Consider the following 15,894-nt stretch of genomic DNA (forward strand, 5'->3'; position numbering starts at 1 on the left):
TGTAGAAAGTTCTTAGCAGAGGGCCCAGCACGTGATAAGCACCTATAAATGTGGCTACTCTGATTGTTAATCATAAGCATTTGTTGTGTGCAGGTACTTTGCGGGGGATTTCTGCAGCCTGGCGCTCCTCTCTGGCCACCAGGGGTCAGGTCAGACCAGTGCATCAACCATCACAGTCCCTCAGAGCCGGAGAAATTCACCTGACAACCCCCTGCTTGCTGTGGTCCTAGTTCCAATGACACTGGCCTCATCCTCCCTGGTCCTCCATCACCCCTTCTGCATGATGAGGTCAGAGAAGGGCAGGGCTAGTTCAGTGCTTCCTAAAACTCGGCTCACACATGCTTTAGGTACATAGCATATGGGTACATCAAGTAACATCACTCTTTTTCATTTCATTGTGGACCAACTCAAACTTCCTCAAGAGCTGGTAGTGGCTGAGAATGGCATTTGAGAACAACAGTCTAGAAATGGGTATTTTTCAAAGGCGAGTGATGTATACACTCCTTTATAAAGGAAACTCCTTGCAAGACTCCAAGAATATGTCCACAGACCCCCAACACCAGTGGTCCCCATGGGCAGCACTTGCAATATGCCTACTTATTCCATAGAAATGTCTTTAAATTGTGAGTTTCATGGCAAAAATTTAGTCTCTATAATTAGAAATATGTATATATATATATGTATGTATTTTTTTTTAGATTAGCACCTCAGTTTGAGAAGTGGGTCTAGATGTCCATTAACCAACTGTTCTGTTTCTCACAAGAGAAAAGCTTAAATGAAAGCCAGTGGGATTGAAGCAAGTTGTGAAGGAGAGTTAGTCTCAGTGGTGTGAGGTGCCAGGCAGCACAGCCCAGGGAAGTGACTGGTTGGCTCCTTAGGAGAGGGACAAGGGGTCACCGTCCTGGAGGCTAGGGGAAGAACAGTCTCAGGGGCAAGGGGATAGGCAGCGGAGATGGCTTTTAGCCCTGGGAATTCTCAACTGTGTCTCCCTGTTCCTGCGAGATGCGAACTTTGACAGGAATGAGATGAAACATGCAACTTTTCTTCCCAGAGTCATTTCATGCCCCCTCCTTTCAAAAGAAATTGCCTGGAGGTCTAGGGGAGGAACTCCAAGGGAATGCCAATAATTCTGACACCACAGCACCCCCCTAGTGACCCATGAAGAAATAGCAAAGCTAGAGATGGTTTCCTGAGCTGGGTCAGACCGTGGCCTGGCTACAGGCACGGCCCACACATCAGAGTCCCCCAGGCCACTGGGCTCCATGCTGCTGTACCTGGCCTCCCCAGCTTGGGAGACAAGAGGGAATGAAGGAAGGGACAGGGCCAGAGAGCTTGTGTTCCCAGCGGGGCATTGCAAAAAAGCTGATCACAACTGGCAGAGCTCTGAAGTCTACAGCTGCTGGGCCATTTTATCCATTGGGCACCATGGGCATGATGTCCACTGCCTGCCAGCTTTTCTAGGTTATAAAAATACTTGAAACCTGAAAAAAAATTAACTCCAAAATACAGAAAGAAATCTGCAAAGCTAAAAGCAACAGACACTTCATTACCTGTCTACAAAATAGAACAGGATGTTAGCTAGTCAGCTGCAGCTCAAGTCCGACACAAATTACACTGACTGTAGGATGTGGGAGGAGTTTGATGGGCTCACTATGATATGAGGCAAAGCCTATGAAACCAGGTCTCACATTCACCCCTCTCTCGGCTGGGCTAGCCAATCTGGCTCCCTCTTTCCGCCCTTCTCATCTCTTCTTGACCTCCCAATTTCTATTTTACCCTGACTGCCACCTTCCATCAGGACTGAAAAAGAGGCCACAGGAATCTGTCACCAGCCTAGGCGAGCAGCTCAGCTCCTACCCCTACCCCCGTGAGGCATCTCGGCAGCCGGCCCGCACTACGGCCAGCAGAGCCCTGCCCTGCTCTGTGGTCCAGCCTGGCAGCAAGGGACGGACCCCAGGCTTGCCCGGGCTGGGCTATCGTGGGTGGAATCTTAGTTGAGTCAGGAACCAGGAGGCGGCGTCACATAGCTGTCAAGACCACAGGCTTTGGAATCTGGCTGACCCGAATTCAACTCCCATGTCTGCTGGGTGACTCGGGACAAATTACTTTTGTCTCTTTCAGACTTAGTTTCCTCACATGTAAAATCACACCCATCGGTATTAAAACTGGGTATGAATTATACGAAAAGTATTGTGCCCATAACAACAGTCTTCCTCACGGGGCACAGAGGGCAGCTGTGAGGCTTTAGATGGGATGATACATGTTAAGCTTTCACTTTCCGTGAAAACTATAATGACTACTTCTACGGAGCATTTCTGGTGTCCCAGCCACGTGCACGTTTCCCAGCATTATTTCAATGAGTTCTCTCATCAACTGCAGGTTGAGGTTTTGTTGATCATCCCTGTGTTGCTGATAAGAAAACTGTAGCTCAGAAACTTTAAAGACCATGCCCAGGATTCTAATACAGGCAGGTCTAACCCTAACCCCACACACACCACTCCCAAAACGGTAGCTTTACAAATCATTCTGCAGTGGGCAATCCAGCAGAACATTGACCTAAAACCCAGAAAACCTGGCTTTGAAGCAAGGCTCTACCTCTCCTGTAGGTGTAACAGTTTTAAGCAGCCTTCCAGCCTCTCTCAGCCGGTCCCCTCACGTGTGAGTGGAAATAACAAGGCCCAGGTTCTGCCAACGGGACAGGATTACAGCCAGGCTCAAATCAGATGCTGGATGCAAGTGTTGGGTGGACCAACAATTCCTTGGCAAGCACATCGTGATGACCCTTCTTCACCCTGTCAGCTAAGTGTCTGTCCAAGCTCCCCTTGAATTCTTCCAGGGACAGGATGCTCACTTCTTATTCTAGTAGCTCATTCTGGTTAGAAAGTTCCTCCCTTTGCAAAGTCCACAAGGACTTGACTGTAACTCCATCCCGCCAGCCCTGGCCAGGACCTCCTCTGCCCTGCCATCAAGAAAAACCCTCGCAGTCTCCCACACTGGAGGCTGAAGACCCCCATGGCTGTGTCCTTGCTCCTGCCATCCTGCCCTGGGCTCCCCCACCACAGGAAGAGGCAGATGAAAGCAGGCATGTTCTCGGTTTGCATGGGCTCCTCTCCTGCTACTAACTCTTTCCCTGTCCCTGCTTACCCGACTCCCAGGCCAGAGACAATCCAGATCAAAGGATGTAGAAGACACCAGAGACGCCGATGGCTGCTCTGACCGCTCACACTTCCTGACACCCCTGCCCTCTGCAAACACCTGCAATGCCCTGGCTGGTCCTGTCACCTTAGCTGGCACTTGGGCTCTGGGGTCAGGATCATGTGGACTTCGTCCGGTTAGTTTCTCTTGTTCACCCACTCTCCTTCCCCTGGCACTCCCCAGCCACCCTTGTGCTCGTACCTTGAAAGACTCCAGGAATCCCCCGTGGCCCCCATTCTCAAACTTGTCCTCTTCTGGGCCCAGTCCCAGCATGGCCTGCGTGTGGGCATGGAGTTCATCATGAAGGTTGTCCAGGAGGGCTGCCCGCGTCCGGTCCTGGAAGAGAGGAGGATGGGGGGTAGTTAAGCTGTCATTGAGAGCATAGATGTGCTCCCCCGGGAGGCTCCAGACACCTGGCCCAAGGGCTGCGATTCTGGCCAACTGCATCCTGGTGACAGTGTGGACCAGGCTGGGCTCCACACTCACAAATGCTGCAGCTAACACTACAGCTCTGTGTCCGGCCCCCTGCTCCCTTCTCTCAGGGCTATCCCACCCTTCCATGGCTCTGCCCTGATGACTCCCAGCCCAGATCTCTGCCGCAGGCGCCACCTGCATGTACCCAACTGCCCACAGCTCCTCTCCAACCAGGTGTGCATCCAAGGTCATGTCTACAGCCTCCAGGGGGCGCCATTCACACAGACCAGGACCAGCCCTTTCAGCAACCTAGCCTTTGCCGGCGCCGCCAAACAGGAGGTCCAGACAGAATTCAACTCCAGTGGTCCCATGTCAGCAAAGAGCCCAAGCCAAGGGCTCCCCACAATCCCACTTCCCCCCACTCTTATATACAAGAGTCCATCAAGTCTTCTTGACTCTGATCATTTCCTGTGTCCAGTGGAAGCAAGCTGCCACTGTGTCTCTTGGACTTCTATAATAGCTTCTAGCTGGCCCCCTTCCTGCCCTCTTGCCTTCAGTCTACCCGCCACCTCTACCACCTCCTCCTGTACTTTATTAGGGCCTTATCACCTCTAGCTCAAAGCCTTTCCTGATCTGACCCAACCAGCATCTGCAGCTGGTCCTCCCACCATTCCATCCCCCTCATGAATCCAACCCTCTGGAGCTCCCTCACAAAGTCATGCTCTGAATCTGCCTGGCCTTCGTTCATGCTGTTTCCCATGCCTGGAATAACCCTCCCCAATCTTTCCTCCTGGCAAAAATCTCACTAGATATCCAGATTTGGCAGCTCAAAGGCCACCTCCTCTAAAAAGCCTTCCCTGAACACACCTTCCATTCCTCACAGGCAGAAGCAGCCACTACCCTGAGCCACAGCCCCTGCTGGCCTCCATCATAGTCCAGGGCACTCTATCATACCTGTCTCCACCAGCCTGTGAGCTCTGTAGGGGCAGAAACTGTCTCACTTATCCCAGTATTCCAGGGAACAGAACAGAGCACAGTACACAGTAGGTGCTCAATAAGTGATCGGCAAATAGTTGACTAGACCTAAAGTTTGGATGGAGTTCCCACAAGAAAGAGCTCCACATCAACACAATGCTGAAGGCTTAAAGGGGCAAAGATGGTGCTTCCCCACCTTAAACAGTTCCCAAGAATAGACCCCTAAGAAAGACTGGCCCGGTGGACAGGACGAAGACCAGAAACATCGTGCTCACCTCCAGCTTCGCAAACTTGTCCGACTTGCAGCAAGCGTTCTCCGCGTTGGTGAGCTTGGTGAGCAGAAACTCCCTGAACTCTGGGCCCTGGAACAGACAAGATGCTCCACCCTCAGCTGCTGCCAAAGGGCTTTAACCACAGTAAGAGGTGGGCAGTTCAGGGGATCTGGGGGGAAGGTCTACTTCTGACACTGCATCGTTTCTAGCCCAGCCCAAGCCCACTTGCTAAGATGCCAACATGAAAACCAGCTCCCCTGGTGCTGGCAAATCCACCTTCCACACCCACCATAGCACTTCCATGAGTGGAGGCCTCTTGTGCCAAGGCTCCTGGGACTGGCGTACAGCATAAAACCCTCCTTTGAGCAGAAAGACAACCCCAGTGTCAAGCACCCTGACAAGAGGCCTTGTGCTGGGCCAGACTGGCCACACAAGGAGAGGTGGGGACAGACACCAAGTAAAGGAGGTTCTCAAGTCCCCCCCTGCAACCACTGCCACTCAGGTGTGGAAACCTGGAATCTCAGACATGAGAGAAGCAGAAGGAGAGTTTCTTACCTTCTGGAAAACAGGGGGGCTGGGCAGAGGTGGGCCGAAGGCAGGCACATCTTCCCTGGCGGTGACCGCGACCTGAAACACAGAGGCTCGGTGTGGGCCAGCAGGAGGGAGACACAAGCTGAGGATGATGAGCATTTCGAGCCCTGGCCCTGGGGGAGCCCCCTTCCCTCTCCTCCCCTTCCCAGAATACAAAGAAAGCGCCCCCTGGGCCAGCGCCAGTGAACCCAAGTCACTATTCCTAGAAGTGGGGCTGGACTGCGCAGAGCCATCCACACGCCCTCGTCTGCATTCCTGGAGGCGGGAAGCAAGTTTGGCAAGATGACGGGGCGGGGCTGAGGAGCAGCCTGGAACCCTAATTCTGATGCAGTACAAGAGCCCAGGAAATGCTATCTCATCACCTCATTTGACAAGATGCTAATCCTACAGAGAAGGCGCAGGGACAATGATCAGCCCTGTACTCCTGATGACCATACAGACGCCCAGAGCCGTGGAGCCATCCCTCAAAAGGCACACAGGAGATTAGCCCCGGAGATTAGCAGACGATCCAGAGCTCTCTAACCCTGCTCGGGAGTTCTCTCCCACAACACTGACTCCCAAGACTGGCCATACATCAGAATCACTTCAAGTGTTTAAAAATAAATACCGATTTCATGGGCTCCACCCTAAACCTACTGAATCAGCAGCTCTGGGGTGGAGTCAGGACTCTGCAACTGTTTGAAGCTCCTGAGAGCATCTGTGCAGTCAGTAGACTGGTGTTTGGGAGCCCCGACCCCACACGCGGGGTCGGTCTGGGTGAGGCTTGAACCCACAGAGCACCAGGGCCCAGGGTGGGAACTGGGGGCGAGGGGACATGCAGGTGCTCTGCATGGGCATGCAGGCTCGGGGTGGGGTGTGAACCTCTGGCCAGCCTGGTGAGGCAGGAACTAATGGAGAGAGGGCACCAAGGTGTTCTTCGTGGGGTCTCCCAGGCTCAGGACAGGTCCCACACCTCCATCTCCCCTCTCTGCCTGGAGATGCCCTGGTTTCACCTGTTCTCAGCCCACGAGGCTGCAGGCCTCTCTGGAGACTCTGCCCTCTCCCTTCCCCGGGTGGCTGCTGGCGTAAGCCCAGCCCTGGCGCACCGCCAGCCTCCCGGGCCCGTGAAGTAGGGCAGATGCAGAGAGTCTGCCAGACCGGGTGTGCGGGCAGCTCGGAGCCGGGCCGGAAGGGCCCTGCCAGGATCTGGAAGGGAGGGGAGCGGGAGAGGGCTGGTCAGTACAGCTTTCTCTCCCCCAGCCCAAGGCTGTCCACACAGCCCACACTATGGTGCCCAGAGACGGGAAAAGGCGTGTATTTGGCTGATGTGATTTCTGGCTGCTTCCAGCTGCCAAACTGTGCCCCTCCACCAGTCACTATGCACCCCGGGCACAAGTCAAGAGTTCCACCCACAGAGCCAAAGTCAGGAGGAGGGGACGGCCATGGAAAGGCTGCTGACTGGGACAAGGCCAGGTTCAGCTCCCTCCTCTTTCCACCCCGACGCCCCCTCCTCAGGCTTGCACTAGTGTGTTCTGTGCTGGCTGGGTGAGTGGCTTCGGTATGCTCTGAAATCGGCCTGAGTCTCCCAGCCGGACAAGCCCACGAGCCCACCGCCCCGCAGCAGCTGGGTCAGAAAGGCCGCAGATGGGATCCTCCCTTTGCTGGCCGTTCTCTAACCCCACACGCTCCCTCCCGTCCGAACGCCTGGGCCTTTGTGGTTCCCTCCTCTTGCAGACGGTTGGGTTGCTGGGCTGAAAGCAGAAGCTGCCTGAACACAACCTCACCTTCCTATTTTCTAAATCCAGCCAGGGCCTCCCTGCAGGGGCTGGGAAGGAGAGAGGCAGCAGGTGACTCAGGGGAAGAGGCTCTTCAAGACCAGAAAGCGGGAGGAGGCACGGGTGTGGGAGTAAGAAGGATGCACCAGAAGTGGGGGTGCCTCCAAGGACTCCACACTTGATAAGATCCCCACACCTGCCCAAGGGTGGCCTGAAAGCCCTGGAGGACCATGAGGTTGCTCAAGCAACAGATCAGTAGTGAGGGGAAGGGGGCACACAGCCAGGAGCCGGTCCCCTGGTCACTTTTGCAGGACTTCAGGAGTCGGGGCAGGGTGAGCTCAGACAGGGAGGGGATGGCATCCTGGTGAAGGCTCAGCTGGAATTTCCTTCGAGTCTGGCAGGATGGGGATGAAATGTGTGTCTGAAACATAATTTGATGTGATGTCTCATGCACACCCCAGATGGTGGGTCCAAGTTCCCACCTGCTGTGACGGCTCCATGAGGAAGGCCCACAGTCAGACCCGGACAGGACTCTGGCTCCACTGTTTCCAGGCTCTGTGGCCCTCAGGTCTTAAGAAACTTAAGCTCTCAGCCTCAATCCCCCCCCACCTCCCGCCACCATAAAATGGGGCTAACGGGAGGCCTATCCGACCAGAGGGTTATGAGAATTTAAGAAGACTGCTTTTAAGGGCCTGGCACAGTGCCTAGCACAAAGCGAACACCCAGTGAGGAGTAATCATTGTCACTTGGTGCTTTTTTATTTTCCCTGCTGACCTGCGCCTAATAAAGGATGAAATACTACAGAGTTCCCCCAAACCACTTCCTAATCCACCACACACACACACACACACACACTCCTCTTACTCAGCTCCACCTCCTTCCTCTCCACAGCATGTCAGGGCTGGAAGGAGGTCAGTAGTTGTCTACTCCAACTTCCTCATTTCATACAGATGGAAACAGAAGCTCAGAGAGGGAAGGAACTGGCCCAAGGTCACACAACAGTCAGAGGCAGGGCCAGGACCAGAACCCCAGGCTCCCAAGCCTCTCTGTCTGAGGCTCTTTCCTGTACATTCCCACCCCTGTCCTGCCCCCTTCCTTCTCTTTCCTGTTTGTCCTCCCCAGTAGGGGCCTCCTGGGACACTGCTCAGTCCCTGGGGAACTCTCACCCTCCTTTGCCATAAGCCCCAAGCCTGCAGGGGTCAGCTGAGGTCCACGTTACCTGTACCCCCTGAGGGATCTAACCAGGTCCTCCTCAGTCTGCCCATCACTGGATGATGGACAGAGCTTTGCGGGGCACCTAAGAAAGCTGATCTCCTTCCCTGTCCTCTGCCCTGACCCACAGGTCCTGCCTTCCAGCTTGGATGTCTGTCTGGCTGGTAGAGTCCAAGGTCCCACATCCCAGGGGCAGCCCCGCTCTCCCCGTGAGCTCTGCTTCTCACCTCTCTGAGGACAGTGCTTCTCCCCGGACCAGAGGCTGTGGCTGGGGAGACTTGGTAAAGACTTCTAGCATCTGTGCTGGGGGTGGGGTGGTGCTTCTCTGATTTTTCTCTATTTTCCTAACTCTACTAAAGTTCTTGGGAAAGGGAAGAAGCCAGTTAGCTGGACTCCATTTCCTACCAGGAACTTAAACACTAAACGTCCACAGGAGGCCTCATTCCGCCAGCAGAGGCCCAGCAGACGAGCCCCACACATGTCCAAGACTGCCTGGCAGGGACCGGGAGCTCTCCTATCACACAGCTCTATTCTGAGCATCCTTCTCTGTTGCACTCTCCCTCCAAGAGCTGTTAAATGAACCAGGTGGCTGGCTGAGTGGCCCAATGGCTGACCTGTGCTCACAGCCTCTTCTGCCCCTTCCCTGAAGCTGGTTCTGTATGTCACTTCCACGTGCCCACACAGTAGAGACTGAATGAGTACGCTTGCTTCCACCAATGAAGTAATTAGGCAGCTTTTTGACGAGCATGCCCATGTGGGTCAAAGCCTTCAAGGAAATACCCAAACTATGGGTTCTCCGACTTTTCAGCTAAAACTGCTCAGTGACAGAGGAGCGTGAACACGGGCCTGTAAAGGAATCAGTTATCCTCCATAGGACAGAGTGTGGGGTTTCTTCTGTGTTTGGAAGCCTCCTATTTGGTTTTCAAGTGGATGTGACTTTTGCACTTAATATACCTGGATTTGTACTGATAAAACAATCATGTAACGATTATAGAACATCGTTTTTCTTTCCCAGAATAATCAAACCAAATTAATACTTTGTAAAGACAGCCATGAAGTGCTATGGCCTCCTGAACCCCAGAACCAGCACTGGCCTAAGTTAATACACAGGAAGCCTTGCAGGCCTCAGGGTTTCCCAAGAGCTCCTTTTTGCTCTCCCTGACAACGCTGGCTCCTAACACCGGGGGGAGCAGGGAGTTCTCAGAATTTGGGCTACAGCCTCCCTCCCCGGGAGACACAAAGCAGCACGTGAACTCCACAGTCTGTACCTATCTACCAAGGGTTCAAAGACTATCTAACATCCACTTTAAAACCCCTGCCTCAGTCTATCTCCCTTGGGTCCCCTGCCCCCCACCACCACTGTGCAACAGAGAAACTATGGCCCAAGAGTTTGGAATTGTTTCTGACGGAAAAGAGAAGGCGAGGGTTAATGACACAGCCATCAAGAGGGGCAGGGTGAGGGCCCGAGGCGCATCTGCATCAGTGAGGCGTCTGAGAAAGTCCACTCGTGGGTCAGGAGCTGAGACCCAGGTGCTCACAAGCCCACCCCACCCCAGCCCCCAGGAGTCTTCAAATGAAGATGGCTCATTTGCCCAGAACAGCTAAACCAGAGGGCCCCCCCAGGGGCCAGGGTCTACCAGGACCCTTGCTCTCCATTTCTCATCATGAACATTTCTCCTTTTCCTGTCTTCCTTTGTTTGTTACCGCCTTTCTTCCTCTCCCCTATCCTGAGAGTCCTCTCCACTTTCTCTTTTTTTCTCTCCTGTGGCTCTGCCTTACCCTAACAAACAGCATTACCAGATTCCAAATAGGGACAAGGGAGGCTTCTCAACCCTTGAGTTAGAGGCTGTCCCATCTGGAGGCAGCAAGACGGACCAGGGAGCCTCAGAAGGTGCTCTCCAGGAGTCTAGCTTCCAAATCCCAGAAACCCAAGAACTCGTGGGAAATCTATCACGTGTTAGAGACCAGTCTGAGGAGCCACTGAGAAGTGGTGTTTCTTGACATCACTGATTCCGTAAAGTGTGGTGAGGTGCCTGGGCCCCCCGCTTCCTCCAACTAGAGCTTCTCCTTACCTTGTAGGATGGGCTCTCCGTGCCCAGGTTCTCAGCCTGCACGACAATGTAGGCATGTAAGAAGTTGGACGCAATCATATCTGGGACAAATGGTGTGTTTTCTTCTTGGAAGATGATGGCCACAATGTCATTCCCAATGTGTCTCTTTCTCTGGAGCTAAACAAAAAGTGTTCCATTGTTATAAGCCAGTTAGAAACATCCTGAAAACAGAATAGGTCCATACAGGAAATTCTTCATTGTTCTATCTTTATACGTAAACCCTGGAACACTGAGACCTCTCTCTCCAGGGTGCTTTTTCTTTCAATCTTTAGAAGCCACTAAAAAGGAAAAAAATGAGGAAGATGCCTAAGTTGCTAGGAAGAGGCTAGCAAGCCTTACTGAGCTCTGCAGCGTGTAGAGAGCCCTGACTTGGGACTTGGGATATTGTTAAAAGGTAATGCCAGGTTTTACCCTGGGAGAGCCTGAATTGGATCAGGGAGAGACATAAACACAGGTGGAGCCATTGGAGAACACTAACAAAGCCACCAGGCAGCAAATGCTGAATCTGCCACTGCCTACGTAGTGCCTGACAATATGGGAGTAAAGAGGGCAAAATCAGAGGCCTGATAGTAACCTGAGAAGGCTTCCTGGAAGAGGAGATTGGGGGAGGGAGGAGCACTTGATGGACATGTGGATGAGCAGGGCGGAGGGGGCAGATTATCCTATACCAGAAGGGAGAAGAACCATACTTAGAGAAATATGGACACCCTGGCTTGGTGGAGGTCATGGGGGGAGACAGAAATCCAACCCCAATTCAGCTTCCCACGCTCAGCCAGGTGCTGTCACAGGCAATCCCAATCACCAAGCACCTACTGTGTGTCAGGAACCATGCTGGGCTGTTCACATGCATGATTTCAAATGTTAAGGCCCTCCTGGACACCAAATCCTGGCTTGGTGCTTACCTACACATTTGTTCCTTTATTAAGCACCTACTGTATGCAAGCCTGATGTTTCACATGGGGTTTCCCACTTACTGAGAACCTACTATATACTGAGCCCCATGCCAGGCACTTTTATAAACTGTCTCACTTATTCCACACACATCATCTCATTTCTTAGCAAAAGAAAATGAATATTTATTCAGTCCTTGCTGAGAGCCAAGCTCTGCGCACGTCCCACTTAAGAGGTGACACTGAGAGTGATCCAGGCAGAGAACAGCCCTCAGCCTCAGGCTGGGGCAAGGGGTGAGGGGGGCCATGAGGGAGCAGAGACTGAAGGTGAAATGCTGAGAGAAAACCTACTTTGGAAACAAAAGGAATCCTGCTTCTATTTGTTTCTGGAACATTCAGTAGTTATTTTAGAGCCAAATTACAGTCTCATTTGCCAATTTCCTTTTTTCCTAAGAAGCCAGGCACTATGTTTACAATATGACATCTGTGCTCCCTCCCAGTTCTCTGCTCAGAAATAAATGGGTCCGTTAGGAAGCCGGCCACAAGCCAGGCATTGTACTGAGCCCTACATTTGGACCCTTATGTGATCCCCACAACAACCCTCTGATGTCCTTGGTGTTATCCCCATTTTATAGATGAGGCAAGTGAGGCCACAGGGTTATCTGGTCTGCCCAGAGTCAAACCCCTAAGTGGCAGAGCTGCCTTCAAGCCACCATCTGCAGATCCTGTCATGTAACTCTTCACCACCACCCTTCATGATCTGGGCACCTGGCTCTGGTCTCAGCTCTGCCCCCATCACCTGGAAAATAGTTTTTTAACCACATGGAGCTGCAATTTCCCCATTGGTCACAGGGAGATAACCAGGGGCCCTGTCCTGCCTCCCGCACAGGCTGCTGACCTGCGGCCTTGGTGAGATAACGCAATAGCACAGACTTTGATAGGAGGAACAAGGCTGAACAGACGGGCCTCTTGATTATGAAAATAGGGAAGGGGGCCTCGGTCCCTCGGGGAGAGCAGGCCAGGTGCAGGTTCTCACCTCGCACACCCTGGGCTCCCGAAGCCCTCCCAAACCCGGTTACCTGCTGGGTATCTCCCTCGGTAAACGGCAGTTTTGTGGAGACATGAAACATGATCTCCCTGTCCCGGAATATCGTGTACACTGATTCCATCCCTGTCTGTCCATGGGTCACGTCCAGGCCTCCTCGGAAACTGTTGGTGAAACAGGCAAGTGCCAGGGGAGGGAGGGGAAAGAGAAGGAAAGTGGGCAAATTGGTAAACCTTCCCTAAGGACATGGGGGCAAGAGAATAAATGAGGCGACATGAGTTAAAGCCAGAGAGGTTATGATGTAGGAAAGCAGGGAGATCTGCTCTTCTGAGCACATGAGCCCTGGCGTTCTAACCATAAATCATTACTTAAAAGACAAAGGCAGAACCTCCATTTCAAGCCTTGGCCATGTCCCCTCCACACCATACAGTCACTTGAGAAGAGAGGTTGTCCATCCACAATCCCAGACAAATGCTGTCCCAGCTGCCAGGGGTGCCCAAGCTTGTACATAAGCCTTTGCTCCCTGCAAGGCCATGTCCAAGTCTTCAGCCCAGAGCCAGGGCAGCCAGCCATCCTGTTGGATGGTACTGAGCCCCACAGGAGTATCCGGAGTCCGCCAGAAGAGGGGACAGATGATTGACTTCTATCTAGCCAGCTCCTGATGTGGAGACCCAACCACGCAGCACCCAGCTGTGAGGTATCCAAGGAGGTCCCTTCTCTGGCTGTCTCCTCACAGGCAGGAAAGAAAAGTACTCAAGAACTGGGTGGGCTTCTGGGAGCTGCCTCTTCTTCCTTTATAGAAACATGGCTGCTAGCCATGGGTCACGTTCTTCAGCAAGAGGAATGGGGTGCAGGTTCCTTTAAGAAAATGAAATAGAATAGATCCTGGACATCAGGTGCCCCCAACCCCAAGCACTGTAATACAAGCCAGAAAATGCACTCAGCCCCATATGGTGGAAAGCACATGAGGCCAGAAGGCAGGTTCTAGACCAGTTTCTGCCACTAAGATAGCCCATGACCTTGGGCACATCACTTAATCTCTCCAGGCCGCAGTTTCCTTTTTCTATAAAATGAAAGGTTTGGATTACATGATCTCTGGGGTCCTTCCTGGTTTTAATATACTTTATCTCATCAATTACAAGATGTAACAGGGGGAGAGGGGCTATAGCTCAGTGGCAGGATGCAAGCTTAGCATGCATGAAGTCTGGGGTTCAACCCCCAGTACCTCCATTAAAAAAATTTTTTAATGTAACATTTTTTTCACATTTTAACAACTCTGAAATTGGGATACATCTTATAAGGACGTCAATGGAAGGTGGTATAATGAGACAATAACTGACAACCAGCTCACTCTGTGCCTGGCACAAGCTTATGATGTGCTTTGTGTGCATGACCTATTTTGAGTCTCCAGCAAGCTTGTGGGATCAGTACCATCCTTACCTCCCTTTCTACAGAGAAGGAAACTGAGGCTGGCAGAGATTAAGTCACTCGTTTAAAGTCATACAGTTAATGCAGGGTGGGGATGGGATTTCGACCCAGGTGCGATTGACTCCAGACCGCAGTGATGACTTTGAAGGAGGCAGAAGAGGCGCAAAGGAAAAAGAGAAAGAAGAAGAGGAGAGAAGGGAGCAGAGGAAGGAAGTGATTCTCGAACACCGACTCCATCCCAGGCACGGAGCTCGGCTGCCTTCACCCAGGTTAGGACGTCCTGTTACTGCGGCTGCTGGAGTGGGGAGTTCTGAGGGTTCAGGTGTGTGCCAGCCACAAAGCAGAGAACAGGTTGGCCAGGACTGAAGGCCCTTCCCAAGGGTTGCCTTTGTCAAGGAAAATCAAGAGCCAGAGCTTTCCAAGCAGTAACGCCGGTGTTCCGTCTGTCCACTCAGAGAACCATCGATGGCTGCCTAGACTCCTGCTGGGGTGGTTATGGTATTTGCATCAACTCTTACTTATCCATTCTTTTTGTGTATTATCTAAAATGGGTCATTTCCCCCACAAACTGCACAGGGCTCTCTTTCCAGGATGCCCGGCAGGTAAGTCACAGGGAAGGCGGATTCATTTCACTCTCAGTCTGAGCCAATGATAATGAGGAAGGCAAATCTGAGGTGCAGCAATTATATCACGCATCCTAAGGGCAAAAGTCAATGCCTTTCAGATCATCGGCCATTCAGAATTATCCCTTACCCCTGATTCCTTAAGCATGCCTCAATGAATGTTGGCCATTTGGTGGAAAGTAACCCCGCATTCCTTGTGTGTGTATTTTAACTCTCACACATCCCCCGTGAAACTCAGCTGTTGGTCCTCATCCTTTCTCTAGGGCCTTGTCAGTGGGGCTGGAGCTGCCACTTGGCTGAAACCCACCCTTTGAAGTCCTGCAGTGTGATCGTGTCCCCCAGCAGGTCCAAGAACTCCTTGAAAGCTGGGCTCTCCTCATTGTTCCCGAACAGCTCCTCCTCCACGGTCTGAAAGAGACACAGGATCCAGGCAGGAGTTAAAAAACAAAGCCTTCTCGGTACCAAGGAAGTGAACGTGGTCGTCCAGATACCTGCTGCCTTTTCCTTTCCCCCTTCCCCCAACACATTTGCCATCCAGTGGCTCTGTCTTCCATGGGAGGAAGGACTAAGAGGTTCACAGTCAACAGAGCTGGATTTTCAGGGCTGGTTAATGAGGACTTTCTATCCAAACAAAAGCTGGTGGTCAATTAAAAAAAAAAAAAGCAAAGCTGAAGCAAAGAGTTCTCAGACTTGATACCAAAAACCAATCCAAAAATGAAAAATTTAATTGTTAGACTTCTGACAGAGGACTAGTATCTGGAATATGCAAAGAACTCTCAAAACTCAATACGAATCAAAACCACCATGAGATACCACTTCACGATATAATCAAAAAGAAAGACAACAAGAAATGTTGGTGAGGATGTGGAAAAATCAGAACCAACCCTCATACATTGCTGGTGGAAATGAAAAAGGGTGATATCTTTTTTGCAAATAATCTGGGAGTTCCTCAGAAGGTTAAGCACAGAGTCACCATATGACCCAGCAATTCCATGCCTAAGAATATACCCAAGAGAAATGAAAATATAAGGCCACACAAAAAACTCGTACATGAATGTTAATAATAGCAGGTTTATTAAAGTATTACAATACTAATATTAATATATAAAATTAATATATTATAATAGATTAGTAATATTATTCATAATAGCCCCAAAGTGGAAGCAACCAAAATGTCCATCAACTGAGAAACAGATAAACCAATTGTGGTATATCCACACAATGGAATATAATTCAGCCAGAAAAAAGAATAAAGTGCTGATTCATTCCACAACATGAATGAACCTTGAAAACCTTATAGTAAGTAAAAGAATTAGACATAAAAGGTCACATATTGTGATTCCATTTATATGAAGTTTCCAGAACAGGCAAATCCACAGAGACA

General features: G+C 51.5%; 1 protein-coding gene across 7 annotated transcripts in view; it reads right to left on the bottom strand.

Moving 5' to 3' along the window:
• Positions 1 to 15,894, bottom strand: part of RAP1GAP2 (RAP1 GTPase activating protein 2) — a 167,535-nt gene that overhangs the window by 13,615 nt on the left and 138,026 nt on the right. For all 7 annotated transcript variants that reach the window (XM_072939016.1, XM_006219061.4, XM_072939015.1 and 4 more), the window contains 6 exons: positions 14,818 to 14,918; positions 12,494 to 12,623; positions 10,486 to 10,641; positions 5,412 to 5,483; positions 4,860 to 4,946; positions 3,397 to 3,531 (listed from right to left, as the gene is read on the bottom strand). In XM_072939016.1, the coding sequence (XP_072795117.1) occupies positions 3,397 to 3,531; positions 4,860 to 4,946; positions 5,412 to 5,483; positions 10,486 to 10,641; positions 12,494 to 12,623; positions 14,818 to 14,918 (681 nt within the window). The remainder of the gene's footprint in view (positions 1 to 3,396; positions 3,532 to 4,859; positions 4,947 to 5,411; positions 5,484 to 10,485; positions 10,642 to 12,493; positions 12,624 to 14,817; positions 14,919 to 15,894) is intronic.

This window comes from Vicugna pacos, chromosome 16 (assembly GCF_048564905.1).
Source record: "Vicugna pacos chromosome 16, VicPac4, whole genome shotgun sequence".
NCBI lineage: Eukaryota > Metazoa > Chordata > Mammalia > Artiodactyla > Camelidae > Vicugna > Vicugna pacos.